The sequence below is a fragment of the Conger conger genome, chromosome 8 (genome assembly GCF_963514075.1).
Source record: "Conger conger chromosome 8, fConCon1.1, whole genome shotgun sequence".
Taxonomy (NCBI): domain Eukaryota; kingdom Metazoa; phylum Chordata; class Actinopteri; order Anguilliformes; family Congridae; genus Conger; species Conger conger.
In genome coordinates this window covers 44,867,557-44,879,790 of record NC_083767.1, presented here as the reverse complement: position 1 = coordinate 44,879,790, position 12,234 = coordinate 44,867,557, and the positions used below count along the sequence as shown (strand labels likewise).

The window sequence follows — 12,234 nt, the reverse complement described above, 5'->3', positions numbered from 1 at the left end:
CACAGCAGGGCATTGTGGGTAACGAGAACAGGGAGGCAGCGGTAGCATGCAGCATGATGTGTAACAAGAGTGTAATTGCATTATTAAGCATCGGCAGTCTTTAAGTGCCCAAGCAAAGGAGTCGGATCCATGTCTTTGGACATGAGTCACGAATCTGACCTTTTGTTTCATTGTCGTATAATTAAACAAGTTTTATTTCAGTTTACAAGAAAAAAAAAAAAAGATCTCTCTTCAAAGATGAGAAGTGATATAAAAAGAAATCCATTATCCTGCCTTTATAAAGAGTATCCTAAGAATAAAAAAGCGGTTATGTTTTTGCAAAGCTCTCATGTGCTGTTATAATTACAGACCAGAACCCAGCAGGTAGTCATGGCATTGCAGCTATGTCAACCCACTCTAGTAAAACACATTGAAGAAATGAAATGATAATTATGTGCTTTGGTTTTTGTTAAGGTATTTGTGCATGTTTTGCGTGTAGAGTATGTTATGTGTGTGTGTGTGTGTGTGTGTGTGTGTGTTTGCATACACGTTCACATACAAATACAAACTACACAAACACACATGCACAAATACCTTAAATGTCTATACAATATATTATATATAGATAAGGTTGTCAGCCATCCATACACTACCCTAAATAATTATCTAAATAAATCAGTAGATTGATAGATGTATCATACCATAATCTGATCAATGACTTACCTCCAGCCCTAAAATGGACGTCTGTTTCCTCTTCAATCTTGTAAAGAAAGCAGATAAGATTACCCAGAATGCTCGGCTTTATGAGATTCTCTCTGCCCAGGTTCTGTCAGAATGATTCTTACTTCTGAACATATCTCATCCATATGTTATGTAACTCTCCCCCCGTTGTGCCCTGGCTACAGTGGGTATTTGTCAGAATGACCTGCTGATATTCGGTCAGGTCACTGTCACGATGTTCTGTGGGGTAGCCCATCCCCATTGATGAGAGATACCCTACTCTTTTCTATTACACATTATCTGAGACCCAGACTAATATATACACTCACTGTGCACTTTATTAGGCAGACCTGTACACCAGCTTGTTAATGCAAATATTTAATCAGCCCATCATGTGGCAGCAATGATATGCATAAAAGCATGCAGACATGGTCAAGAGGTTCAGCTGTTTTTCACACCAAATATCAGAATGGGGAAGAAGTGTGATCTGAGTGACTTTACCGTGGAATGTTTGTTGGTGCCAGACAGGGTCAGAAACTGCTGATCTGGGATTTCCACACACAAGAGTTTCTAGAGTTGCAGAGAATGGTGCGGAAAACAAAAAACATCCAGTCATTAGCATTCTGTGGGAAAAAACACGTTGTTAATGAGAGAGGTCAGAGGAGAAGGGCCAGACTGGTCGAAGCTGACAGGATGGTGACAGTAATGCAAATAACTGCATATTACAACACGTCAAACCACTTTAAGTGAATAGGCTACAGCAGCAGAAGATCTATACCTTTAAAAAAAGTTATAAAAACCTAATAAAGTGCTCACTGAGTGTATATCTGTTTTTAATTATATATTGTATATTATATTGTTTGTTATTTATTGTATTATAATTGTTAGTAGTATTGCTATTGACATCACCATTGCCTGTATTTGTCTACTGTACGTCTATGCTCTATTTCAATCTTTATATTTTTATTGTTGTTGTATTACTTTTATCGTTATTACTATGATTGATTATTACACTTTGGCAATATGCCTTTCAAAATGTCATGCCAGTAAAGTCATTAGAATTAGAATTTGAGAGAGCGGGAGAAAGGGAGAGAGGGAATTAAAAGCACGGAGGCTTGAGGCTGGCTATTGTGAAGAGCGTGAAGATAAAGCCGGTAGTGTAGGCTGCGGAGCGTCACGTTTGGTGTTCCCGTAATGGAAACATGTCAGAATGCTGAAAGGCGGACAGACGTGCAGTCTGTTCCATTAGACTGCAGCACACGCGGTGTGATTGACACGCTACACAGCGGCTCTGAGCGCTGATGATGTTTATGAATGAGGGAAACAGGTACGCACCTTCCCCATGTTCTGCTAATGTTCCCTCACACTTTCTCAGAGGGCTTCTCTGGGCTGGAGTGCACTCTGGTTAAAAAAACCACTCCAGCCCCCCCCCCCGCGCTTTTTCAATCACGTCTGCTTGTCACAATCGTTGTGGGAAAGGCTTGCCCTGTCTCAGCCAATCCATGTGGACCCTCCTTCCCATTTCCTCTCAGATAAGCCTTTTAACCTTTGACCCCCCGGGCAATGAGACTTCTTTGTAACCGGCGGTAACTGTGATTGAAATCATCCCGTTTCTGAGTGAGGGAGGGCTTTTTTTTTTTTTTTACGGGAGTAAGCAAAAAGGGTTTGGTGGGGAGGGGGGGGGGGGGGGGGGGGTGATATTGATGGGGGGCAGTATAAAAGCACATGTGATGATGCATTGCCCCCAGGAAGGACAGCAGACAGCCAAAGCAAGACTAACATCGCAGAAAGCAGGTATTTCATGTAGGTACACTTTTCTAACAAGGCTCTGCAGTCTAAATGAGCCCCATTAGTCTGGCCTGGCAGGCAGGGCCCACAGGCCTGAGGGGAAGCCTGACACCACAGCATTTGTAAAGGTCAGACACAGGGAGGAATATAAAAAAACATCACCCTCTCCTTCTCTCCCTCCCTTCCTCTTTTCCTCTCTCCATCCCTCGCACCGTTCCTCTCTATCACACCCTCCCTCAATCCCATTCCACCTCTTTCTCACACACACAAACATCATCCTTCAATCGCTTTCTGCCAGTCTCTCGCTCCCACCCACTCTCTCTCTCTTTCGCTCTCTCTCCGTCTCTCACACCTTCCCTCAATCCCATTCCACCTTTCTCACACACAAAAGCATCCCTCAATCTATTTTCGCCAATCTCTTTCCCTTCCTCTCCTCTCTCTCATCTACCTCTCCGTCCTCTCTCCCTCTTCCTTTCCTCTCTCCATCTCCCTCTCCCTTTGCTCTCTCTATCACACCCTCTCTCAATCCCATTCCACCTTTCTCACACACACAAACATCATCCCTCAATCTATTTTGGCCAGTCTCTCTCCCTCTCCCCTCGCTCTTTCTCTCCCTCTCTTCTCTCTCCATCACACCCTCCCTCAATCCCATTCTGCCTCTTTCTCGCACACAAACATCATCCCTCACTCCCCTTCAGCCAGTCTCCCCCCCTCCTCTCTCTCTCTCTCTCTCTCTCTCTCTCTGTGCCCCGGTCTCCCTTTCATTCCTGGCAGCAGGTGTGGATATTGGAGTTATTCCGGAGCCTTCCGGCGTTTAACAGCGATGTCAGAGTGGCCTGGGCGCGCTGTAAATCTGAGGCTGGCCGCGCGGCTCCTGTTCACTGGGTGAATCAGACGGGGGCGGCGGGGCCCTTCCCAATGAAACGCGCGATGGGCGAGAGGGGGCACAGCCCTCCCGCGGCAACATTTTTTACTAAAACATGAAAGCAAGGAGGTTGATAACAAACAGCCAAAGAACAAAATGAGAACAAGCAACAGGGCGGTGGCAAGATGTCCGAGCGCTTACATTTCAGTTTATTTTCAAATTAAAAATTCATTGGCAACCCGACGCTGAACTGGAGGAAGCAGAAGAGCCCGGCAGATGAGTTTTTTCCAGCCTGGCTGGGCTGGTACGAGGCAGGTAAATGGATTTGGTCTGGCCTTCGCTGGCAGAATGTGCTTCTCTCTCCCACACAGACCCCGGAGCAAGCCTTTCCCACACAGCAAAACCCAGCATTCTGTCTCTTCTTACAACATTACAGCAACACCGTGACCTCGTGAATATAAAGCTCCTCCACATCCAAAGCCTCAAACCAATCTTCTCCCCTGCTATACAGATTTTACGAAATAAACACCTGCCAATATTTAAATATAAGTAGCTAATGACAAGGGCAGCCATTTGCCTTCAGAACAGCTTCCTGCCTGGAATGCTTATAGTGCATATTGTTCACACTGGCCCCTTCTTCAAGAAGAAAAGCCTATGGCGCTGAGAACATACTTCATACCCAGACCTCCGGTTTCAATGATTGTGGAGGCCATGGAAGACGTTTGACTTCATCCCGGTGTTCGTCAAACCGCTCTTGAATTTGTTTGGCAGTGCGTAGGGGGGTGTTGTCATTTTTGAATGTCGGGATGAGGGAACAGTGTTTGTGTTGTTTATCCATAAAGTGTGCTGGTTTTTGTTTTAGCCCAGCACTGTGATTCCTGATTAAACTAATTAAAAATGTAAAACAACTGGTTGCTTGTGCTGGTGAGGTAAGAACCGAGAGGGTCTACCGTTCCTCTTTGTTTCCAACAAACACACGTTTGTTTGCGTTTGGCATATAATATCAGTGTCATAATTTTCAGCATTGTTCCCCCAGTGACCTATGCCCCTGTATTTTGGACGCTGACTATTTGGCCTTTTTGGGACTCTTCTACTTGCCTGGTGTTGCTTTGGTAACCCACATTTCAAAGTCGTGACTGCCAGCCCTCTTTTATAACTGACAGATACTGTCGATTGGCCATCAACGATATGTGACTCATCAGTGTCATTTTGTCAAATCCCTTTATTTATAACCAATACTTTCAGAAACGCACAAAAAACTATTCTGAGCGAATCATTAGAAATAGATGGAACATACCAAATCTATTAAATGCCACATTGCCTCTAATATGGCAGCGATGAGCTGAATCCGTAATTGGAGGTTAGTGAATTCAGAATAGAGATTCAGCAGCCTGATCAGTTTTGACCGTTATTAGTGCTGGGGTTTATTAGGGATACTCTGAACTCCAGTGTCACGTTGGCTTCATCACTCTGCGGCTTCATCGCTTCATTGCTCTGTGACTCTGGTCTACCGAGCAGTTCCGCTGTGTTTAGTGTCTCTCACTGACATTACCAATCATACCTCACCTGCTAACAAAGAGAGACTATTTTATTTCTTTGAGAGATCAAACTCAGCATGTTCACAAAATATTGAGCCTGTCAAGTACAGTGCAGTCAAAAATAAAACACAGTCTGCAGACAGATAGATGTAATTCAAGTCTATTTTTAAGCCAAGGAAGTTAACATAATCTATCTTAATTTGCCTTCCTCATTGAAGGATACAATGATGCATTATTCACAGAAGTGGAGAAGGGAGTTGGACTATATGCGATTGCCAGTCCCACAATACTTTACTTCAAACAAATCATGTTTGAAAGTGTGTCAGGAAGGTTTATGCATTGGTATAACCAACGGAAAGGAATGAAGGATCCATACGATTCACCCATTGCTTGTTCAAAGCAAAGTGTTGCAGGGTTTGTAGTTATTTAAAACCCGAATCATGTCAACTGCACAACCTAATTAGTCATTTATGTATGACAAGTGGGAAATTTAAAAAACGTTAGATGTAAAGGTTGCGACTTTCGAAATGTAGCACAGCATAATTTACATATCAAAATATTTAGAATTAACAGAGGCCATAGCGGATGAATATAAAATCAGAGGGTTGGGATGATGACTTAGAATAAACATTTGTTGAAATTAGCAGTCAGATTTTATGAAAACAAAGGCGTTACCTGTCAGCCACATTCTGCCCACTCTGAAACAGCTGGAGCTATTTTGTGACATGTCGCTCACAGTAGCTATATGTAGCCTGTTGTATTTCTACTGCACGCAGCTGTGTTGTGTGGTTTCAGGAGGTGACCAAACTGTACAACCTAATCGTGTAGGTACATGTATCCCGGCAGTAACTGATGGCTGCGTCTTTCTGCTGAAGGAAAGAGAGCAGAGTGCTTTGTGTAACTAACTGTCCCGTGATAAACAGCCTCGTTGATCATATTTCTATGAATGTCTTAATGTCTCGGCGGAGCCGGGGTGTGGATCTTTCTTTGTTATTTCCGAGTCCACTAACAGTGCATTACTGTCCCTTAACAGCTTGCAGTCACAGTGCAGCGGGCCGGCTTGCGCTAAGCGGGATTATGATAAACATCTCTCTGTCCCTAATTCATTTTTTATTAGATCACCGCACACGCTCGCAGCCACCAAGATGGCCCCCATCGCTCAGCGTTCACACAAATAGCTGTTTATGATTTGTTCCATAATCTGGACTCGGCTTGTCGTGGCCCCGTATTTAAGTGAGTGTAGAATTCTGGCACAAGCGATTTGAGCTGTGATTCGGTCTAACAATAACACACTGGGAATCGTTCCAGCCCTTTCCTTAAACTGCATTCCTTTTTGAGGAAAATGATGCTGTTTCAGCCACTCTCAGCAGATAGAATAACTAATAACTGTTTCACTGCACTGTCATTTTCACCTCGCATGCTGTAAATCAACAGCGCCTGTCACGTCAATCAGCGTTGTAAGCTCGGAACCTCTTTTGAGATAAAAAATTTGTCTAAGCAGGTATTTATATAATGACAGTCAATTGTGATATTATTTTTGGGTCACAAGCTCTGGCTCACGCAGTATGACGGGGTTTGAATGGCTTTTCATTTATTATTGCTCTCATGAATGCGAGCCCCGACCAATCTGAGTTAGGAATGTCTATATATTTTTGGTTTAGCTGTTCAGGTGTAAAAAAAACAATAACTTGAGAGCAGTTATTTTCAGATTTGTTATAATACGCCTCATTTCGATTGTCACACTCGGATTGGGAGTCTACGGTTATTACAGTAGTGGCAGGCAGAGTCTCTCTGTGGACTTATGGTAGAAATGAATGGATTGAAGTGCTTCTTGGTAATCGGCAATAACATAATGTAGCCTGACAATATCCTCTCTCTCTCTCTCTCTCTCCCCCCCCCCTCTCTCTCTCTCTCTCTCTCTCCCTCTCTCTCTTTCTCTCTCTCTCTCGGTTTCTCTCTCTCTCTCTATTTCTCTCTCTCTCTCTCTTTCTGCGCACAGCTCCTGACGATCGATGATAATTTCTGCGGCTTGGACATGAACGCACCGCTCGGAGTGTCTGAGATGGTGCGGGGCGTTCCCCTCTTCTCCGAGGAGTCTGACAAGATGACCTCGGTCATCGCCTACGTCTACAAGAACCACTCGCTGGCGTTCGTCGGCACCAAGAGCGGCCGGCTGAAGAAGGTAAGAGCTGCTGGGATTTCTCATTGGTCGATGACACAGGACAGGCCTTTCCGATTGGCTGCTGATATTGGTGGCTAGTTCTCCTTTTTGAGCATTTTCAACAGTAGCCATGGACGGGCTCCAGAGTGTGTGGCGGGCATTCATTGAGGTTTTACTTGATAAGGGTGGACAAACTTGTGAGACGTTGGTTTGGTGTTCAAAGAAGATAGTCTTCAGTCAGTGTGTCCATCGACCCACTGTATTTCACTGCCATCTTGTTCTTTTGAAAAGGTGTTGTAGTGGGAAAATAAATGTGAACTTCCACAGAAATCATTTTGAATTGAGTGAAAAGGGAAAGGTGTACTACTAGTCATTCTCTTGAGGATAGGCTATATTTCAATATCGGTTAACAGCCCCAATACAGCATAGTAATGAATCCTTAAGAGACCATGTGACTACTGCTGTTTTGTGTATTTGCATTTTATACAGGAGTTGAAAAAAGTTCAATTTCATGTTGATATATTGCCGCTATTTTGATGTTCTAGTGGAGGCAAAAGCAAACAGAAAGAAAAACAGTACTTGTTCCTAAATGATTAAGTTCCCAAAGAGACACCAGCCAGAGAAGAAGTTTGAGTTTATTATTAAACCTTGTCTGATATTGGCAAGTCAATCTGCAATGGGTGAGTGGTGAAAGGTTGTTGAGTTGAAAGAACGACTTTGTAAATGCAATGAGCTTACAGTGCACTGTGCTTAGGGAACACATTAATTAAGTAATCAGTCCCGCAAATGTAATACAGCGATCTGGAGAAACAAGTCCAATATCACATCGTATAGTTCTCTGTTTACAAAACTGGCCTTGTTGGTCATTGGTTGCGGGGATGTCGGGGGGGGGGGTGTGTGAGTGGGTACGCAGTGATTAAAAGAAAACTGGCTGGTGTCCACCTGCATCCACCCACTGCTCCCCTGAGACCCAGTAATTGGATGAGTTGGTGCAGGGCTTGCAGCCTGTTGCTGGTTTTTTTCTGACACCATTTCAGAGAGCCGTGTCTGAGACTAATCTGAAAGCCAGCCAGGCGCTGTGTGCGGAAGACCCAGACTGAAACACGGAGGGAGGGAGGGAGGGAGGGAGAAAGAGAGTGAACGAGACAGAGACGGAAAGAGAGAAAACTTTGAGCTTCTCCTCAAACAGAACTGCAGAGCGCTCCCACGGGGGCGTTGATGAAGCAGGCAGACTCTCCTCGCCCACGGCCAGGTCTCGAGCCAGCGCTGTTATTGTTGTTATGGTTATTGTTGTTGTTGTTGTTGTTGTTGTGGCTGCATTGAAGAGGGTCGGAGGGTTCGCGCAAGTCGAGCGCCCATGTTGCCACGTTGCATTGTCGCATTCCATCCCGGACCTTTCAGATCAGCCGCGAAGAGCGCCGAAAGATCTGCCGAACCAACCGAGAAAAGAGGCACTCTGAGCAGCAGCGATTCTGCCCAGCCTTTATGCGGAGTTCATACTGTGCCTGTCAAGCTCTGAAGTCAGATATCATTGCTCATTTTAGCTTTCATGTTGTTTTGTTTGAATGCAGACAGATGCAGGACTGATTAGACCCAGAACAGATCAAAAAATAAATAAATTGATGATTAAACAGCCAAGTGCGATTCAAACAAACAAACGGCGTTGCCAGGAATTCATTTTTGGGGTGGGGGGGCTGAAATTCCTGACTGCAGAGCTACAGCATGGCCAAAATAATTGGTTTTCCAGTTTTCCTGTTATGCTCTTCCGATAAAGAGTGGGGGGGTTTCGAGTTCTTTGCAATGAACCATCTCGTTGCATGCCTTAAGCCTGGATCTGCCATGTTGGTAGGGGGTTTGCGTTTGAACGATTGAGCGTTTGAGCATTTCACATTGGCTTCATCTGGCAGCCTCCTGAAAGTGAAAAATAAGCCCCGAGAACTTTATAGTCCTGTTTATATTATTACCTGTCTGTTTTGTCGGAAAACAGTCGATGATGTCACTGCCAATAAAACAAAGGACGCTACGTACGCAATGATAAATCAATACCGCTCCAGTCTGTCTTAATGGCTAATGATTTATGAGCATACACTACATTTAAAGAATTATTCAGTGTCAACAGGCTAGCGCGTTGGTGTGAGTAAACATTAGCATTAACGACCTGAGATCTATGCCTTTACCATAATGCAAAAAGCAGATATTAGCATTTTTTTCATATGACACATTGATGCATGAAGGTTGGCTCGTGCCTTCAGAGACTCGGGTGGTCTGGACTGAGAAGTCTGCCGTGGAACTAGAAAGGGACGGCTTGTTTTTTTCATCATCAAAGCCCGTCTGCCGTTGTCACTGCGGAACTCGCAAATGAGGGAAGCGGGGAAGAGAAAGCGTAAAACGATCCCTTTCATGCTGTGACAGAACCAGGGGAGGCTTAATGATGTCGCTTCAGTCCTGAGACACGGCCTCCGCCCTCCCTGGATGGGTCGGGGGGGAATAGAGAGAGCAGCCCAGCTATGGATTTTGGGTTAAAACTGGGCGCGTGGCCTGCAAAACTGACGTTGTCATCAATCAGGAAGCATTATGGGATACCGTGGAGAGTAGAGGTCGCTGTCATGTGCGCGTGGGTAAGGTTTGATAGGTGTGCGGTGGAGTGGGCGGAGGTAGAGAGAGAGAGAGAGAGAGAGAGAGAGACATTCCTGTGTCCCCTAATGAGGAGAGGAGGGAGTGTGTCTTCATCGTGGCACTGCAGTTAGGCAGCTAAGTCGCAGCAGTGGGGCAGCCAGAGGGAAATGGCAGAAGTTGTGAGGAACGCGCATCTGGTTTAATTCCTCCGCAGACAGCGCTGCAGCACAGATGACCTCTGAGGAGCGGAATCAGAGGAGGAGCACAACATTAAGCGCGAGATGTTGCGTGAGATGAGATGAGAGGAAACAACGTAAACAGGGGGGAACGCATGCTTACGACATCGTCAACCCACCCCCCGTCCCCCCCGTCCCCGTCCCCATATACCCCCAGCTACGCGGCTTCCCACTGACGTGAGCTCGACAGGGAACCATAAACACATTGGGAAATAGCTCCAGATTTTCATAACAAGGGAGTGGGGAACCGTAAACCGAACTGTTGTCTTAGCAGAGCGCTCCGTGCCGTGGTCCGGCGGCCTTCCCAAAACCAGCTGCGGTTTGTCCCGGCGGGAAGCCGTCTGCTCCGATCTGGAACGGTGAACGCCGGCTCGTTACAGCGCTTCCCTCTGCTCTCGTTCTGTTTACAAAATGGTTGCGGGCTTAGAAAATGCTCTGTACGCACCAAAAAAAACAAAATTACAACTCCCTTTTTTAAGAGAAAAAGATGGGGTTGCGTAATGAGCTTGATTGCATGTTGCCCCGCATAAGTTGTCTGTGCGTGTCGTAGGCAGAGCGCGCAGAACCATAGGCGAAAGAGCACAGGAAGTGCGCCCATTTGCTCCCCGCTGTTAGCGTGGTCCGGTGACTCCGTTCGGCGGTGTCCGCACGCTTAACGCGCGTCCGTGACAAACATACGGCCGTGTCTCTACAGGTGCAGGGGAGCCGGGGCGGCGGGGGGTGAGTCAGCGGACCGGTTCGTGACTGACAGCGGCTCCTCTCCTCCCGGCGTCGCCCCCTCTCTCCATCTCTCGCTCCGCTTGGCTCGGCACGCGTTTCCTCCGGGGCTTTTGTGATGTTTGTTAGCGTCGCGCGACCGGGCCATATGGTCTCTGCCTTTGTGGAGGTCGTTGGCGCGGAGGTCCGTGGAGGGGTGGAAACACAAAGTGCCATTAATTCCGGTCAGCGCCGCGGTGTCAAGCCAAGGGTAAACGTTCTCGGCGTGGCGGGTTTGGGCCGGCGCGGCGGCTCCTAATCCCGCTCAGTGCCGCTCGAGCACTTCGCCGGGCGCTGTGGCGCGCAGGGGACCCCGGCGGAGATTGAGATGTCACGCTGAGGTGCTAATGCATCGGATTCGCTCGCTCGATACGATGAGCAGCTAACCTTGAACAGGAAGTGGGGGACACAGGAAGTGGGGGTGACCACTCCCAGCATGTCACGCGTGCGTGCGAATGCTCATATGAGCGTGTGTGTTTGGATACGTGTGTGTGTGTGTGTGCATGCATGTGTGCATGTGTGTGTATTTGTATATGTGTGTGTGTGTGGGTGCTTGTGTTTAGGTACGTGTGTGGGCGAGTTTGTGTGTGTGCCTGTTCTGGGTGTGTGTGTGTGGGTGTGTGTGTGCTTGTGTTCCTGAACATGTGTGTATGTATTGCGCATCTGTTCTGTTCATTTTAATCAGAAACATACCAGTTGAACAGTTCTGGCATGAGCAGGGTTGAGGCAAAAACAGCTCCTCTGTTTGAGTTTAGTAACTGAGAGGGTGAGTTGGTGAGTGAGAGAGTGAGTTTAGTGAGTGAGAGGGTGAGTTGGTGAGTGAGAGAGTGAGTTTAGTGAGTGAGAGGGTGAGTTGGTGAGTGAGAGAGTGAGTTTAGTGAGTGAGAGGGTGAGTTGGTGAGTGAGAGAGTGAGTTTAGTGAGTGAGAGGGTGAGTTGGTGAGTGAGAGAGTGAGTTTAGTGAGTGAGAGGGTGAGTTGGTTAGTGACCGATCCATTCCTACCCTTAGTGAATACAATGTTGTCGTCTCTGACCTTCCTCTCGATAGCGAATGTTTTTTGGAAACGTGAAACCCCCTCTGACGCAGAGAGAGCGGCGGAAGAGAACTAACAGGGCTCATGGAGGGAGGATTGGAAGGGTGCCACGTCCTCCCCTCATCCCTCTCTCATTTGGGACGCGTGACTGGGCTAGCGTAGCGGGCAGGACGCGGTGGAAGGCCCAGCTCCATGCAGATAATGAGAATGGATTCAGTGGAGCACGGGATTGAGTGCTGAGAGCTAATGATGAAGTATGGTGGCAGAGCTCGGCCAATGCGGCGGGTAGGGGTGCGGCTAACTGCCTGGGCTTCAAGATGATTGGGCGTTGTAGGCGTGACTGACATTTCTCTTTATTATTGCATTTTAAATAGCATTTTATTATTTATCATTTTATTTTATGGCTTAACAAGTTAAGAGGAAACCGGAATCATGCAGTAGTAATGAATGTAGGTGGACTGTTATCCCTCTACACAGTATGAGCTAATGTTTGTGACATTTTCCTGAACTGGGAATGCTAATTCTTGGTTTTCAGGTGGTGT

At 46.5% G+C, this 12,234-nt stretch overlaps 1 protein-coding gene across 4 annotated transcripts in view; it reads left to right on the top strand.

The window, feature by feature from the left end:
* The window catches only part of plxna4 (plexin A4), a 283,559-nt gene that overhangs the window by 35,216 nt on the left and 236,109 nt on the right, over positions 1–12,234 (top strand). For all 4 annotated transcript variants that reach the window (XM_061251217.1, XM_061251214.1, XM_061251215.1 and 1 more), the window contains one exon: positions 6,890–7,072. In XM_061251217.1, coding sequence (XP_061107201.1) covers positions 6,890–7,072 — 183 coding nt within the window. The remainder of the gene's footprint in view (positions 1–6,889; positions 7,073–12,234) is intronic.